Source organism: Acomys minous (assembly GCF_964271855.1).
Source record: "Acomys minous genome assembly, chromosome: 12".
Lineage (NCBI taxonomy): Eukaryota > Metazoa > Chordata > Mammalia > Rodentia > Muridae > Acomys > Acomys minous.
Window position 1 is genome coordinate 53,525,265 of NC_140493.1, and position 15,111 is coordinate 53,540,375.

Consider the following 15,111-nt stretch of genomic DNA (forward strand, 5'->3'; position numbering starts at 1 on the left):
ATTTATTCTTATTACATCTCAATGGTTATCCCATCCCTTGTATCCTCCCATTCTTCTCTCCCTCCCATTTTCCCCTCATTCCCCTCCCCTATGACTGTTCCTGAGGGTGATTTCCTCCCCCTGTATATGCTCATAGGGTATCAAGTCTCTTCTTGGTAACCTGCTGTCCTTCCTCTGAGTGCCACCAGGTCTCCCCCTCCAGGAAACATGGTCAAAGGTGAGGCACCAGAGTATGTGAGAAAGTCATATCCCACTCTCCACTCAACTGTGGAGAGTGTTCTGTCCATTGTCTAGATCTGGGTAGGGGTTTAAGGTTTACCGCCTGTATTGTCCTTGGCTGGTGCCTTAGTTTGAGCGGGACCCCTGGCCCAAATCTGCCTATCATAATGTTCTACTTGTAGGCTTCTAGGACCCTCTGGATCCTTCTACTTTGCCATTCTCCCATGATTCTCTCATCTAGAGTCCCACTAGAATGTCCTCCCCTCTGTCTCAGTTTCTTGGTAAATGAAGGCTTTCATGGGACATGCTCCTTGGGCTAATATGCAGATATAAGTGAGTATATACCATTTGAGTCTTTCTACTTCTGGGTTAACTCACTCATTATGATCATTTCTAGCTCAATCCGTTTATCCACAAATTTCGGGAATTCCTTGTTTTTAATAGCTGAATAGTATTCCATAGTGTATATGTACCACAGTTTCTTTATCCATTCTTCTATTGAGGGACACTTAGGCTGTTTCCATGTTCTGGCTATTATGAATAAGGCTGCTATGAACATAGTTGAGCAAATTTTCTTGTTGTGTGCTGGAACATCTTTTGGGTATATTCCAAGGAGTGGAATAGCTGGGTCTTGAGGAAGCCCTATTCCCATTTTTCTGAGATAGCACCAGATAGATTTCCAAAGTGGTTGTACTAGTTTGCATTCCCACCAGCAATGAAGGAGTGTTCCTCTCTCCCCACATCCTCGCCAGCATGTGGTGTCGCTTGAATTTTTTATCTTAGCCATTCTGATGGGTGTAAGATGGAATCTCAGAGTTGTTTTGATTTGCATTTCCCTGATGATTAAGGAGGTTGAGCATTTCTTTAAGTGTTTCTCAGCCATTTGATATTCCTCTGTCGAGAATTCTCTGTTTAGTTCCAAGCCCCATTTCTCAATTGGGTTATTTGGTTTGGTGGTGTTTAATTTCTTGAGTTCTTTATATATTTTGGATATTAGACCTTTGTCAGATGTAGGGTTGGTGAAGATCTTTTCCCAGTTTGTAGGCTGTCGCTTTGTTCTCTTGACAGTGTCTCCTGCCTTACAGAAGCTTCTCAGCCTCATGAGGTCCCATTTATTAATTGTTGACATTAATGCCTGGGCTGTTGGTGTTCTGTTCAGGAAGTTGTCTCCTGTGCCAATATGTTCCAGGCTCTTCCCCACTTTTTCTTCTAAGTGACTTAGTGTCTCCGGTTTTATGTCGAGGTCTTTAATCCACTTGGATTTGAGTTTTGTACAAGGTGACAAATATGGGTCCAGTTGCATGTTTTTACACATAGACATCCAGTTAGACCAGCACCATTTGTTGAAGATGCTATCCCTTTTCCATCGAATGGATTTGGCTTCTTTGTCGAAAATCAAGTGACCATATGTGTGTGGATTCATATCTGGGTCTTCGATTCGATTCCACTGATCAACCAGCCTGTTGCTGTGCCAGTACCATGCTGTTTTAATTACTATTGCTTTATAGTACAGTTTGAGATCAGGTATGGAGACTCCTCTGGAGCACCTTTTATTGTACAAGATTGTTTTAGCTATTCTGGGCCTTTTGTTTTTCCATATGAAGTTCAGAATTGAACTTTGAATGTCTTTTAAGTTACTTAATTGTATGTACACTTGAAAGTGTTAAATGCATAGGAAAGTTGGAGGACCTTAGGCTTTCTATATTCCCTTGAGTAAGCGTGTGGACCAGCTACAGAGCATTTCACCAACTGCAAATAACAGTTTAAGCCTATGTAGCCAGTATAGGAAAATATCTTGCCAAATAAATTGAGTACTAAAGTGTGATTTTTAAATGTTTATTATTTTTACTTTGTTATTTTCTTGTCTTTCTAGACAGGGTTTCTCTTTGTAGTCCTGGCTGTCCTAGAACTCGCTTAGTAGACCAAGCTGACCTCAAACTCTGCCTCCTGAAGCTGGCATCATAGGCATGCACCAGCATGGCTGGTTTATTTTCACATTCTTAGAACTGTCTTTAGAGAATGGCTTAAAACATAAAACTTCAAATGAATACCGGTACTCAGTAGAGGATTTATTCACGTAATAAAAAACAGAAGTAAGTTTAAAATTCACTGGTAGTGAGACACGTGATGGAGTAGCATGGTTGGTAATTTTAAATGACAATAAACAGCAACTGTACTCACCACATAATACTGATACAAAACAAAAGATGACTATGGAATTGGATTTAGGATTCCAGCTATGCAAAAACTCAAATATAGATGATAGCACTAGGACAGAACTTCATCTCATAACTGAGCAAATGTAATACGATTTAAAAATTCTTAAATTTCTCTTATTTAAGTTATATTTCTTTATAATAGAGAAAACCTCCAATTTTGGTGTGTATGTCTTTCTGTATCTCTGTCTCTGTCTGTCTCTCTGTCTGTCTCTGTCTATCTGTCTCTCTCTCTGTCTCTGTCTCTGTCAAATTCCTACTAAAACTTCACATTTTTGTTAAAATAACAAAGACCCAATCTCATGAAATCTTTAATATATTCACTGATTTTGATTAGAATAAGAGAAACACATTAAGGAGATTATCACAGTGTTTATATACTACCCAATAGCATCTAACAGGTTCCTTACCTTGTCCTCTGTATGTCCAGTCTGGCTGAAATAAATAGCATAGCGGTCATCACCTCTGATATAAAATCTGTAAACATCAGAATCTGGAGGCACCAAAAATCCACTGATACGTGCAACAAATGTGTCTTGCTCCATGGGCCAAACATAGGAAGCTGAATCTATCCAACCGGCACCCATGTACCCTGGGGTATGTTCATCGTATTCAAGTATCTCTTCAAGATGTGCTGGCCGGCTATTATTCCAAACCTCCATCTTTAGGCCTCTTCCACCTAAAGATAACAGGAATAACGAAATTACTCATCAGGATCATGATGCAACGTCTCTCTGGCCCATCTGGTGATAGTTATTGAGGCTCTGCGTCAGTTCACATTTTTTAGAGGAAGTATGTAAACAGTTTACATAAACCCCACATGTGCCTGATCCTAGAGACAGAGTGCTGCTACAGCCATCTACTCTTTATTTAATTATCACTTGATTACTCTGAGTTGACATTTTTACCCATACTAGACATAGAAATAATAGTTTGGATGATGTGCATTGTGAATTTTAAATATTTCATGCTTAATTTCGGTAGGTGAGATGACAACGTGTGGTCTACTGTGATGCCTAACTATATATGCTTTTCATATCAAAATCCCACTGTGACGCCTAACTATGTGACTGATGCTTTTCATATCAAAGTCCCAGAGCTTCAAAATTCAGATGATTACAGTACAAAACAACAACAACAACAAACAAACAAACAAAAAACCCAAACCCAAACCAGACCAAAACAAAACAAAAACATTGATTCTGAGCCAAGATGTCATTTGCTTCTTGGATGGAATCAGAGAGGAAATACTCTCCATTGGATGTAACTCCAACTGTGAGATAAGCTCTGGCTTAACCCTTTCCCAATCAGAAAGGATCTGTCAAATTCCTTTTTTCTTTTTTTTCCCTAAAAATGTAGCACCATCAGGCCAATGACTTCCTTCAGCAGCCTTCAGTTTGTTTGCCTCTGTGGAAGAATAGCTAATCCTCTACATTTGAATTTGCTGGGGGAAAAACTTGAGCACGACAAAACCAGCCTTCTATGATGTCAAGTGTTCAATACTGATACTCAATGTTTCCTGAATCGGTAATCATTAATATAGAAATTGTTTAGCAAATTAAAAACTTTTTCTTAATATTCAAAGCGAAGGAATCTAGGAGGTTACAAATGATAACTTTTTATACCACAAACACTAATGACACAATAAAGAATAAAAGTCAGTGTGTTCACAAGATATGCAATGGCTGCTACACACAGCCTTTCAAAGATGCAATACAAAGAGTGGCCCTGCATAGCAGCTTCATAGTGCTGTAATGAGAAAGTCTGAAAAGAATTTTCAGTTGTATTTTTCCTCAACTTTTATGACCAGATTCTCCTAGACCAGTAAGATTTAATTTATAGTTTTATACACACAAAAGTATTTTCAGCTTTTTTATTGGGACTCTAGATGAGAGAAGCATGGGAGAATAGCAAAGTAGAAGGATCCAGAGGGTCCTTACAGAAGGATCCAGAGCAGTCCTCGAGGGCTGCTAACATTCACATCAACTGTGTCTAGAAACCTACAAGAAGAACATTATGATAGGCAGATTTGGGCACAGGGGTCCTGCTCAAACTAAGGCACCAGCCAAGGACAATACAGGCGGTAAACTTTAAACCCCTACCCAGATCTAGCCAATGGTCAGAACATTCTCCACAGTAGAGTGGAGAGTGGGATATTACTTTCTCACATACTCTGGTGCCTCACATTTGCCCACGTCCCCTGGAGGGGGAGACCTGGTGGCACTCAGAGGAAGGACAGCAGGTTACCAAGAAGAGACTTGATACCCTATGAGCATATACAGGGGGAGGAAATCCCCCTCAGGAACAGTCATAGGGGAGGGGAATAAGGGGAAAATGGGAGGGAGGGAAGAATGGGAGGATACAAAGGATGGGATAACCATTGAGATGTAATAAGAATAAATTAATAAAAAATTTAAAACAATAAATAAAATTTTTGACACTAAAATTAATTTACAACATCTCTCCCTCCTCTTCCCTCAAAAACCCTCCTATATTCCCTTACCACTCTCTTTCGAATTCATGGCCTCCTTTTCATTAGTTGTTATTACTTGCATGTAACATGTATATTCCTAATTAGACCCTGCTCAGTCTATATAAAGTTACTTGTATGCATGTTTTCAGGGCTGACTTTTTAGTATTAGATAACTATTTGGTATGCTCTTCCCTGATGAAGACAATTTATCCCACTTTCAGCATTCCTTAGTTGCCTGTAGCTCTTTGTGTAAGATTGAGTCCTCAAGGGCTGCTAACATTCACATCAACTGTGCCTATATTTAGCAACAACAATGGAATTTAAACAAGTGTGCCATTTCATTTTTTTTTTCAATAAGGTCATGATATTTTACAAAAAGATGTTAGAATTTGGGATCAGTTTTTCTCCACTGGTTCAGCTTCCATGCAACTATTTTAACACAAATTATTTTCTTTGGGCTACAGAGATGACTCAGTTGATAATGTACCTGTTACGAATACATCTAGAAACCTAGAAAATGTGAACTGGGTAGCTTTCAGGAAATTTATTAAAATTCCTAAAGTTAAACTAGTATTTTTAAGCTAAGAATCTATGTCAGTAATAATTTTTTTCCTGCCGGTACAGAAATTGCCATTATCGGTTCCGGCAGCTTACCTGGATATGTGCCTTTGAGGAGAGGTGGTTTGGGAGGAGTCTTGCAGTATATGTTATTTTCTGTGACATTCAAGATATCACAGACTTGACCTACACAAAAGAAAAATGTAGAACTTTTACAAACAGGCTTTAAAACACACCAGCCTGTCTTGAAATGCTTTAAAATTAGATTTATTAATATTTTAGGTTTGTTTTGCCTGAGTGTCTATGTCTGTCCACCACATGCATGCTTGGTGCCTGGAAAGGTCAGGAAAGGGCACCAGAACCCTTGGAACTGGAGTTATGAGTGGCCGTAAGCCACCATTCAGGTGCTAGAAATTTAACCTGGGACCACTGTGAGAGCATCCAGTGCTCTTAATCCCCGAACCATCTCACTAGCCTTTGAAATGCCTTTTTTTTTTTAAAAATAAAAAGGGTGATAATCAAATGGCAAAGCTAGAGCTATTAAGTCCTTCAGATGCTTTCCATCAGGCTAGTAAGTAACTAGCTTTTATACTTCCACAAAAGAAATGTGCTTCCGGGAAAAAAATATCATAAATCTGAGGTAAAAATAATTCTTTATGTCTGAGAAAAAAAATGAAAAAAGATAAAATCACACCTAAGTATAGCATGTGTCACTTTTGGGTCCAAAGGAAAGCCTTCAGTTGTGCTTTTTACTGAGACGTAAACATGAAAGAGGCTCAGATTGTACCCAGCCTTCTTAGGTGAAAACTCAGTGCCTTAGTTCAAATTCTTCAGCAATGTATAAATGGTATTTTAACAGGTAGACTGAGAGCAAAACAGGCAAGGGTCCCAAGAGGCGCGTGAGCACTTCTTTGTAAATACACTTGCACTTGGCAGACGAGTCTGCATTTCAGACCCTGACACGCGCTTCACATAAGGCCAGGCCATGCTGAACGTTTTTGAAACAGCAGCCACAGCCTATAAAAAGTGCGGACAGTGAGAATAGGGAGGTTTGTGTTTGCCAAGTTTCATTTGGTAGCCTGGACTATTTAAATTTTGGAATCACCATTTGGCAGACTCACACACTTATTTCTTCTTAAGAGGCAGCAAACAGCTGGGAGAGAGGGTTAGAGCCGGGAATATATGTGCCCAGTAGATGGGCAGGCATCTCTCCCTTGCCTATCAAGAAATGCGATGTCACTGTGACTCAGTAGGAGGACCTCACTATTACATCAATCTAAGCCTCCTTGATAGCTGGGTGGTTCCTTCTCCCAAGAGAGATCCAGACAAGACAAATGACAGACATGTACTAGCAGAGAATCAAGCCCCATTTGCCCTTATAAGCAGGTAGCATGTTAATTAAAGCCGTTTCAACGGCCAATACCACCAGTAGACATTGGTAGTGCCTGAAGGGTACAAGAAAAAATGTAAGATTATCCTATCACCAAATAACAACTAAAACCTCCCCACTATTAGCACACGCACTGAAAGGCAGCTGCAGTCCGAGAAGGGCTTTTGAGAGAAGAACCCGTTGGACGTTCTCAGCTGTGGTAAGGAATGGGAGATGGCAACCAGGATGCTCTCTGGTGCCACACTTGGAGCTCAAATTCCAGTCACTCAGGGTTGTGGGGATTGAGAAGAATATTAAGCTCCAGGGCCAAACATTTAGTGAAAATATCCAGCTTTAAACAGATGACAACAACAGTGAGAAGGCAACTTTCTATACAAATTACTGAAGAGCAGGCAGGATTTGTCCTTAGAAAGTCGTACAATACCTCCAACGAGAACCCTCAGTGGCAGGTCGGTCTGATCAAAGAACCGCCCGTCTATTGTCAACACGGTGCCACCTTGAGTGCTGCCTTTTGAAGGCGAAACCATTGTGATCTCTGAGGAAGGAAAGCACGTTGTGTAAAATGTTGTAAATATCACACATTAATCTAACCTGCTTCATTTCGCAAAGATCTCCGCGTACCCTAGTCAGCGTAGCGAACACGAGAACGTCTCAGAGCGCCTGAAGTGGATTGCAAATGAATGAACTCAGGCTTTCACTGATGCTGTCCGGCTAAAAGGCTGACAGCTCAGCTTTCACAGAGTCCTCTATTAGGCATGGATAGAGACCGGGACTAAAGAGGTACTGGCACTCAGGAGGTTGAGTAGGCAGAGAAAGCCTGAGCTGAGGACAAACAGCTCCCAACGAATACAGGCAGAATTAAAGTAAAGGCACATTTCTTCCCACAGGATGGCAAAGAACACTTATTTATAGAGCAACACGTTGGTTGGCGGATGTTACTATGTAACCGTGTGGGGTGGTGCTCAGTATTAGCCACGGCTGACCTTGAGCTCACCATAAAGCTCCTGCCTCAGCCTTCTGAGTGCCAGGATGACAAGAGGAGCTGTGTTTAGCTTTGGACCAATATCCGATATTTTTCTCAAAAGATAAATACATTTGATTATGGTTGTAATTTTTTTGTACAGAAAAGGTTTAGCTATATTGTTGAGACAGCACAGTCCAAGCCATATTATTAATTGTTTTCATAAACACTGTTCTTCTTGTATTTACATATAATCTGTAATATTTAACATGATCAAATCAGTAGGTGGATGAAGTATTCCATTCTTAATTATTGTTATTATCGTATCATATTATTATCTCATTATTCTATATATTATTATTACATGTGAATTTTGCAGAAAATACATTTGAAGGACAAGTCAAGATTTTCACAGCCTATTGATTTGAATGCTTACACTGCCCCCCTACATTTTTAATGTCCTTGAAATCTTAGCCTGTCCTTCAGGTACTCCAGACCTGGGGATAATGACAGTTTTTCCAGAAGACTTGATATTTGCTTCTGACACTCTCTTGGGAGTAGTTTAACCTGAGCTTACTTCAAAATAATTAAATCAAATTAAAGTCTGCTAAGGGTTTTTGTGGACCACAGTGAGAACACAAACCTTGAGATAGTGGCATGTGGTTGAAATTGAGAGATTTGCATCCCTGAACCAACAGTTAAGGTTGAAGGCAGGCAGTGTGTTTCAGTGCTTTCTCCGCTAGTGTGATGACTTTAGTTTTCGACCTTATGCAAAGAATATCTTTGAGGGGCTCTGGTTCTTTGTCAGGCCTTCAGTTACACGCCCCCTTGTGGTATTGTTCATTTCCTAGCGGTACCTAAGAGTGTATGCGCCTTACTGTCACCCCTATATGTGGTTGGATGAAACAAAGTTTACAACATCTCTCTCACACAAAGGTGAGGAAAATGTCACATACCTGCATATGTTTGAAACATTGAAATTTTATTGAGAGATGAAACGAAATATGTCATTTTCTCTGGAAAACTCCTGTTGAGAAAAAAGTAAAAGTTCTTTGTTTTAAAAATGACCTTTACTGAAGTGCTTGGTTATTTACTTTGGTTACTACAGTGAGAGAAAGGATGGTACAGCCTGCAGGTAGCAGGACAGAACCATTGGAGGAAGACAATAGAACATTCCACACTCTCATTGCTTGTAGGTTATGCAGGAGTATACATTTTCTGAGAACTTGCTAAACTGTGTACTCCAAATATCAACCTTTTATAATATCAAATTAAAAAAAAATAAAGTTGACCTTAGGATGTTTTTTGAAAATGTATTAAAACGGAATCCAACAGGAAAACTCCATTGTATATCGATGAGCTACACACTGTCCCTTTGCCTGGCGTCTCCCCAATAACACTGAGTTAAGAGTGCTCAATATATTTTGTCATCTGACCTTCACACAATCGATGTAAGGGAGACGAAGATCAAAGAATCAGCTTGGTCAAGGACACAAAGCCAGTAAGTGGCAGAACCACAGCCCAGGTCCCTTGAATCCAGAGCCCAGCTCCCAACTGGGAACTGCATGGTATCCCTAGACAGCCCCCTGCCTTGTGTGATAGCAGAAACAGATGAGAGAAAGGTCTACTTTTATTGTACAATTGTCACTGTCATTCATTTCACACTTGTCATCACCGAGCCTTTCTTCAGTCACAAAAAGAAGTTGATACTCCTATTTGCTATTGATTCACTACAGCTTTATTAGTATCAGATGCTAAATGGTACTCATTCGGATGTAGGTCAGCTAGCTCGTTTTCTCAATGAAGGACATTATGACATTTGGGTCAGAACAATTCACTCATATTTGCTTCATCATGGTCCTGCTCATAAGAGTCAGCACACGCTGTTCTACTGACAGGAAGTGCTGCCCCAACACACATCTTCAGCTGTCCCAAGAGTGCAGTAGTCCTGTTGGTAAAAATCCTAGATCAGAATTTTAGATTGTTATGAGATGTAGTACTGAAGGCTGAAACCCTCCATCAGTCATGCCAGGACAAGGATTTAAACAGCATGAATTAGCTGGTTCTACTCACTAGATATTTCTGATGAACTATTTAATATTCATTTTGTTTTTCCAGTGGGAAACAGGGTGGGAGGTAGTTTACATTGTAAATTCTTTGGGAGATGCAGCTGATAACATAGGTTAAAGAGCCTAAAACTCTGCCTGCTACTGTCTCATTATTATATATAATCTGGATTTGCAACACGATGAGATGTGCACATTCTTATTTTTCTGTGGATTCATGGAAATCTTTTTATTGAAATACGAGTATAAGAAATTTGAAAATAAATTCTGCTTTTAGTAAAAAACATAGCTCTATGTTATTATTAATAGTACTTAAGATAGAGACTGGAAAAACTATACCACCTTTTCAACATTCTGAGTCTGGGTATATTAAAGGAAAATATTTATCAGGTAATATTAATCATGAGCTTTTATTTATTGTTATAATCATTCAAAGCAAATTTTATTTTAGTATTTAAAAAATTATTTATGTATGTATATTAATGCTCTATCTGCATGCATACCACAAGAGGGCATCAGATCTCATTATAGATGGGTATGAACCATCATGTGGTTGCTGGGAATTGAACTCAGGACCTCTGGAAGAGCAGTCAGGGCTCTTGACCACTGAGCCATCTCTCCAGTCCCTGCAAATTTTATTTTTGTTTTCAAAAGAATTGCAATTAAAATAGAAGAGGAAAAAGACATAAAATAACATTTTTCTATATCACAGATAAAAGGCTCCTTTTTATTATTTTTATAAGCTTGATTTCCAATAATAGAAAGATTTTTTGTTTTTATTGTTGTTGTTTTGTGGGGCACAGGTTATAAGTGAAGAGGAGTTACAGACTTTTTAAATGTAAATTTTGGTGAGGATAATGAGTAATCTTTTAATCTCTTCATCAACAGAACAAAGTAAATATACACTGTATTTACCCATTTGAATAAGTTATGAAAATAATTATTTACAAAATGGCCTACCTTCCATAATCACTATCTAAGATGAAGCTGACATTGTGATGACCTGTAATTAATTAAAATACACAATCAATTAAATTCTCAATCAAAAGAGAACAATTACTCTACATTAAAAGTCTGATTAAAACTTAGAGATGTTTATAAAAAATATTCTTAGCCTTAAAGAAGTGAAAATGGAACTTTTAAAAAAAGTATGGACAATAAAAATATATTTAAGTGGGGATTTTGATGTTATAACTGGAAAATCTGACAAAATGATGAAGGATAAAAGATGCAACTGTGTGCTACCTTGAAACCCATCCATTCCTTTAAAAGCTACTGAATTGCTTGGAGCTTTAGCCAGCAGAAGGAGATACTGTGAAAACACAGCACAGTCCCCTTCACCGAAGGCAACACATTATCTAGGGGAGACTGTAGCCAGATCTAATCTTTGTGATAAGGCTGTCAGCGAAAAGAGAACGGAGCTCTGAGAGTGAAGAACAGGATTCCGAGATGGAGTTCCTAACCAGCAGTCTCATCTGAAACATGCAGGCTAGAATGTTTGCGCAGGGCCTGAGACACAAGGGAGGAAGCTCGCTCAGGAATTTAAAGGCTGTGCAGTGGGAGCTGGAGAGCGTCTGGAGAGAGTGATGGGGTGAATTTGAAAAGTACATTGTATACATGTTTGAAATGTCATAGTGAACTGTTATGTATAACTAATACATGTGAATAGAACTTTAAAGAATCAAAAGATCTATATATTGGGGGGGGGGTAAACAGAGTAAGAAGAAAAGGATGCTAAATGAAAGAATAAGTACAGTAGTGGAATGAGTCATAAGTCCTTTGATGGAGGAGAGATGGCTCAGTGGTTAAGAGCACTGGTTGCTTTTCCAGAGGTCCCGAGTTCAATTCCCAGCAACCACATGGTGGCTCACACCTGTCTATAATGTGATCTGATGCCCTCTTCTGTAATGCAGATGTACAGGAAGACAGAACATAAATAAATAAATTAAAAAAAAAGAAAGTGAAAGAAAGAAAGAAAGAAAGAAAAAAGAAAGAAAAAGGGAAAGAGCCCTACATTTATATGAAAACCTTAGGAGAAAGCAGAGTTATAGATTTGAGGGGAAGGAAGCTGGAGATGTCGAGATGAAGTTAAGCACGGAAGAACCGTGCTTGGCAGGAGGAAGGTCAGCACTTACCAACATAAGTCCCAGTGGTCTTACACGTCACAGACCCCATATCTCCACTGGGGTGATCCAGTCTCAGACCATACCTAGCAAAGCAAATATGCTCCCATCAAAGTTCATATTGACCACTTGGATGCTGTTACTCCCTAAAGCGCCTCAGGACCTCACAGCAGGTGTCCAGACAAGCGGCCATTGGCTGCAACTAAAACTTCAGCAAAACAAATCATTTCTCAGGCTGCGGTGAAGATATTTCAATCACATTTGTTTACCGGTGAAATAGCTTGTGATTGATTTTGTATTACTGTCAATGCTGCCTTTAAGAAGTTTAAAATGTTATCAAGCAAAACAATGGTTTGACAAAGCTTTTTCAGTTCATCCTTGTACATAGGAATCTGAACAGTATAACACTACAGTGAAGAAATAGATATATACAAGAAAGAAGCCAGTTATATAAGTAAATGCTAGTTTGCTACATACAAGATTATCATTATAACACATATAGCTATGTATTATTGATAACGATTACTACTTAAATTTATTATATTCATATAAATTTTATTTAAAAATCATTTTAATTACTTACAAATCATCAGAATGTGGTATGAGGAGTTCACAGGGCATTCCTCCGATATAAATTCTGTATAAATATTTTTATTAGAAAAGATTAGGTCAGGTTTAATAATTTATTTAAAAGTCTACTTTTTTATTTATTTATTTTTTTTACCAAACTCAGGCGCTACCTTATTTTTTCCTCAGTCGCTTATTACCCGTCATTCACTCCTTAAGCAACTATTTGTCAGCACTATGTGTCAGTTTCTGCTCTTGGCACTGGGTCACATCTGGAAAAGGGGAACTTACCTACACTTAGAAGACTGGCAATTTTTCTGGGAAAGATTACTAAGTAAGACGATCATAACATATTTTGGTATAAATTAACGAGAAACTAGGTGGGAACTAGTGAACTGAAAAATTAACAAGTCAAGTAAAATATATTTGTGTAAGTTTAGTATGCAGGAATTAATCATCAGAGCACCTGATGTTATCACCAAATGCTATAGAAAGCTCACAGTTGGCAATTATTTTGTAATACATAACTTATTATTTGTAGCATCAGAACACATCGCCTAGCTTCTGTGAGCTGAATTCCAAGCTACATCCAGATTTGAACTATAAAAAATTAATCACTCCTATTAGACAAAATTACTGACATTTTAAATGTACTTTTGTACACAGTTCTTTTTTCATTTTCTTAAATCAAGATATGGTTCCATCATTTTCTTCCATTCTCTTTTCTCCCTCAAACCCCCTTCTCCCTTTAAATTCATGACCACTTTGTTATTGTTACATATATGTATAAGTGCATAAATATATTTAATGTAATCATTATATTAGGTTTCTAAATAAAATAAAAAGAAAACCAAGTCAGCTAGATCATTATTCTCATTATAGAGATCTGTCAAGTCAAGTTCTCCTTTTAACATTCTTATTTCAACTAAATAATATATTTAGCTATTAGTTAACTATTTAGTTAACATCAGCTCTTATTAGATAAATTTAATCATTGTGATCATGTTATAATTTAATGATTATTACCCTTCCACTGTCTTCTATTTTCAGATGAAGAGTATGAGGCAGAGAAGTTATGTGGCTTGCCCACCTCTAGCCAGTGAGGGGTCCAGTAAGAATTCAAAGCCAAATATTTCTGCTAACTCACCTGGTAGAAAAACTCTATATCTAAAAATAGTTCCCCATCTGACCTTAAACATACATGTCTTAGAATTTTTGTTGTTGAAAAATTTGAGATTAAAAAAAACTTGGGGACAGGTACCAGTTCCTTGACTCATTTGAATGTACGTTTGTCATGATTTGTACTTAGACCAGTTTGGGAATTTCATCTGAACAGATAAGGCCTGATGGGTAGAAGGCCTTCTGGCTTTGTTCCTAGTGCCCGGGTCCTTTGCAGCTCTGGTACAGTCAGGTGTCCCGGGAGCCCCAGTGTCATCATCAGCAAGGTGCAGGCGAGATCAGTGTTTCGGAACTCTTATCCTCTCAGTAGGTGGAAGGTTCCTGCATTTGCCTGTAGCATCTCAAGATTTCCAGACTATGGGGTAAGTAGCCTGACATCCCTCTGAGGCCCCTTCTGGGTACGTTTTTTGATTTCATAGAAAAGGTTTCACTGATTTCCTGGTATGGCCAAGAAATAAATTCTAATGGTAGGGAGAGGGATCTCTTTTCTAAAATTTAGTTTTATTTATTACTGGTATGCGCGCGCACGCGCGCGTGCGTGTGTGTGTGCGCGCGTGCATATATGAGCCTTCACACATGACGGGATTACATGCTTGCATGTAGAGGTCCGACTTTAACTTCCAGGAGTTGGTTCTGCTCTTTCACCATGAGCTCTGAGGATCAAACTCGGATGAATGTGTTTGCTCGCAAACACTCTGTCATGCTGAGCCGTTTTGCTGGTGCAGAATCTTATACTGAAAATTACGGCTTCTAGTCACTTCTGGAATCCTTACAGGAGAAGGGAGGTGAGACAGTCATAGCTAACAGCAGTGACACAAGCCACTCACAATACGCAGCTATTCTGAAGCACACGCTGTGCTCACAATGAATTGCCCTCATAAAATGTTTCTCTTGTTACTATTTTCCTACATACACTTATTCATTATAAACGGTTGTAAACATTGTATGCTACCATGATTTAATTGTGAGTTCCAGCTCACGGTACACCAGATAAATCATTTTCATTCCATTTAATAAAAAATTTACATTGCTTGTCTAGAAAACCATATATGTAAAAGTGTATTTAACAAATCTTTCAATCTTTCAAATTGTAAATTCAATTTATCCATTCATCTCTTTAAAATAAATATTCAGTATGGATAAAGGCCCCTGAGAGCCAGCGTATGGAGTCCACCCATCCTTAGGCAGGAAATGGACACCTTTCAGTCTTTTCAGAAAGGGCTGAGATAATCCCACACACGCTACAGGAGAACGCTCCAGTGACAGCAAACAGCTCCAGGCCAAAACGTAACAGTTAATTTTGGAATAGCCACAGCTGCCAAATAGAGTAAAGACCACTAAAGCCCTGGCTGCTCATGT

General features: G+C 38.7%; 1 protein-coding gene across 1 annotated transcript in view; it reads right to left on the bottom strand.

Moving 5' to 3' along the window:
- The window catches only part of PKHD1L1 (PKHD1 like 1), a 144,008-nt gene that overhangs the window by 111,502 nt on the left and 17,395 nt on the right, over positions 1 to 15,111 (bottom strand). The window contains exons 7-13 of the mRNA XM_084803031.1: positions 12,590 to 12,643; positions 12,019 to 12,092; positions 10,844 to 10,886; positions 8,774 to 8,844; positions 7,281 to 7,391; positions 5,563 to 5,652; positions 2,846 to 3,114 (exon numbers count right to left, since the gene is read on the bottom strand). Coding sequence (XP_084659157.1) covers positions 2,846 to 3,114; positions 5,563 to 5,652; positions 7,281 to 7,391; positions 8,774 to 8,844; positions 10,844 to 10,886; positions 12,019 to 12,092; positions 12,590 to 12,643 — 712 coding nt within the window. The remainder of the gene's footprint in view (positions 1 to 2,845; positions 3,115 to 5,562; positions 5,653 to 7,280; positions 7,392 to 8,773; positions 8,845 to 10,843; positions 10,887 to 12,018; positions 12,093 to 12,589; positions 12,644 to 15,111) is intronic.